The 2,500-nt window shown below is 47.3% G+C and overlaps 1 protein-coding gene across 1 annotated transcript in view; it reads left to right on the top strand.

The window, feature by feature from the left end:
• sox5 (SRY-box transcription factor 5) overlaps positions 1–2,500 on the top strand; it is an 8,647-nt gene that overhangs the window by 3,796 nt on the left and 2,351 nt on the right. The window contains exon 5 of the mRNA XM_076297525.1: positions 1–2,500. This exon is cut by the window's left edge and continues 118 nt beyond it; it is cut by the window's right edge and continues 2,351 nt beyond it. Coding sequence (XP_076153640.1) covers positions 1–195 — 195 coding nt within the window. The 3' untranslated portion in view covers positions 196–2,500.

The following is a 2,500-nucleotide window of genomic DNA, read 5'->3' on the forward strand; positions in this document are numbered from 1 at the left end:
GAGCCCGTGGCGCCACCCACCAGCCAGGGCTCCGCCTACCTCAGCAGTCCCGCCATCAAGGGGGAGGGACCTCGCATCAAGGAGGAAGAGCTACGTCTCGACGACAGCAATGGCGACGCCTACGAGGACTTTGACTACGACGATGATGACGGCGATTACGTCAGCGACGGCGAGAACCACATCACCGCCCAGTGAAGCGGCCAATCAGAAGCCGCTGTCCAGTGAAAAATCAGCCAATCACAACCCACCAAACCTCTGCATCAACCCCCACCCCCAACCCCCTGCCCCTTTTCACTCACAAACCCCTCCCCAAAACTTTTGCGGGACTCCAATCTAATGGGAGCCAGGCCCCTCCCCTCTTTCTCAAGCCCCACCCCTTTTCTCCCTTCAAACCAGCAAGCCAAGCACAGGACAGGAGCTGTCAATCACGTTAACTGACTGTTACACAAACATAGGTCTGAGTGGGCGGCCATCTTTGGATGTGGCCATAGTGTTGCTAAGGCAGCTGACTGATGCTGACCTGCTAAGAGAAACCAACAGGAGTGGATTCAGTCCACCTAAGCAGACCTTGTTTGTTGTTGAAATGACATTGTTAAAGAGGAAAATTTTAAAATCAAGAGGACCTGATAAAGTTGAAGATAAAAAACACTTTTTAAAAAAGGTTGGCGTGTTTGTTTATATGAAGAGACACTTTTAAACAGGAGTTTTTGTTTTCTTTTGTTTGTTTGTTTATTTGTTTTATTTTGTTTGTTTTCTGGGTTCTTAAATATTCTCACTCAGGTACACGGTGCCAATAAGTGGCTTGTGAATGTGACTTGTTGTTTTTGTGCTCTTGTTTCGCTAGACGTTCTTTTGTTTCATTGTAAAGCACCTGACCCGTGGAAGAAAAGAAAGAAGGACACTCGCTTTTCTTTTCTCTCGATCCACGGCGTGTTAGCAGCGATTCTCTCGCTCTGTTTTTACCCCTCCCCACCCCACCACAATCTCACTCTCTTTCCATCAGATGTCTGATCGCATCTCTCACCGTCCGACAACGACTGAACTGACCAGGAGGACCAATCAGTGTCCTCTGCCATGGCACAGTCTGGACACGAGACAGACAGTATCCTCCGATACACATCACAGAACAGTGTTGATTTTCAACCGACACATATATTGATTTGTGCTGTATTGAAGACATATCTGAGACTTGTTTGAGACATATTTGAGACTTGTTTGAGACATATTTGAGACAAATATTCAGTTTGGATCACTCAGCATATGTTCATCGTTTCAAACCCTCACTGTTCATAGACGTGGATTTAATCTGTGAGAGGTTCACCTCATGGAACATTTGTCATACTCAACATTTGATGTGAGATGTTTGAAAATGTTTGAGAGCAGTAGGCACACACACACCCATCTCTCTCTCACTCTCTCTCTCTCTCTCTCTCTCTCTCTCTCTCTCTCTCTCTCTCTCTCTCTCTCTCTGTTCTGTCCCAGAGTCTATTTTCCCTCCATCCAATCTCATCGCTTGAAATCATCTGGTACAGTCATCACAGTCTCTGACCTGGGACTGGATCTGTTAGTGAATTGGCACTCAGACAAGATGAGAGTCTCTCTCCCTCTCTCTCCCGCCCCAAAGGAAGCTCCCAGTAGTCAGCGTTTAGAGAATCACTCTGCTCCTTAAATTCAGAAGTAAAAGCACAGTCTCTTTCTGTGTATGTGTGTGTGTGTGTGTGTGTGTGTGTGTGTGTGCGCACGTGTGTGCAGTGTGTGTCTGTGTGTGTGAGAGAGAGAGTGTGTGTACATGTGTGTCTTCCCAGGCAGTGTTTGAACAGCCTCTCTTCAGTGACAAATCTCTCTTTAGGGGGTTCTTTCTCTTCCGCTCCCTTCTTCTCTCTCTCTCTCTCTCTCTTCATCACCACTCATCCCTCTGTGCCCTGATGCAGCTCTGACTTTATTACTCTCCTTCTCTCTGCACCTGTGATGTGATGAGTGTTGCTACGGCGGCGCCTTTATATCCACGGTGACGGACAGCCCGATGGGAGTGTTCCACGGCTCAGTGTGACACTGTCATGGAAGCCCAGACTCCTCACAGATCCATCCTTTCTCTCTCTCTCTCTCTCTCTCTCTCTCTCTCTCTCTCTCTCTCTCTCTGCCTGATGTCAAAACTCCCTAACGGTCTCTTTCTTTTAGAAATCCTAATCTGTTGCCAATGTTGCAACATCCTTCTACAAAGTTATAACTATAGAATATCCATCTCTCAATCATATCTCATACCATAGCTAACCAGAGCTGTTTGTGTGTGGATGTGTGTGTGTGTGTGTGTGTGTGTGTGTGTGTGTGTGTGTGTGAGTGTGTGTGTGTGTGTGTTATAATGCTGCTCTCCACTCTCAACTCTCACGCTATTGCTTTAGGGTATTGCCCATTTCTCATTCACGTCATACTCATGTTACTCTGCTGTCCTCACTTGAGGTCCCCATTGGCTGGGTGGGGTGTCACTCAACTGGCCCCACCC

Source organism: Alosa pseudoharengus, unplaced genomic scaffold (assembly GCF_046254945.1).
Source record: "Alosa pseudoharengus isolate Yale_2024_CS ecotype anadromous, Long Island Sound unplaced genomic scaffold, YU_APseudo_1.1 YU_APseudo_1.1_scf_20, whole genome shotgun sequence".
NCBI classification, from domain to species: domain Eukaryota; kingdom Metazoa; phylum Chordata; class Actinopteri; order Clupeiformes; family Clupeidae; genus Alosa; species Alosa pseudoharengus.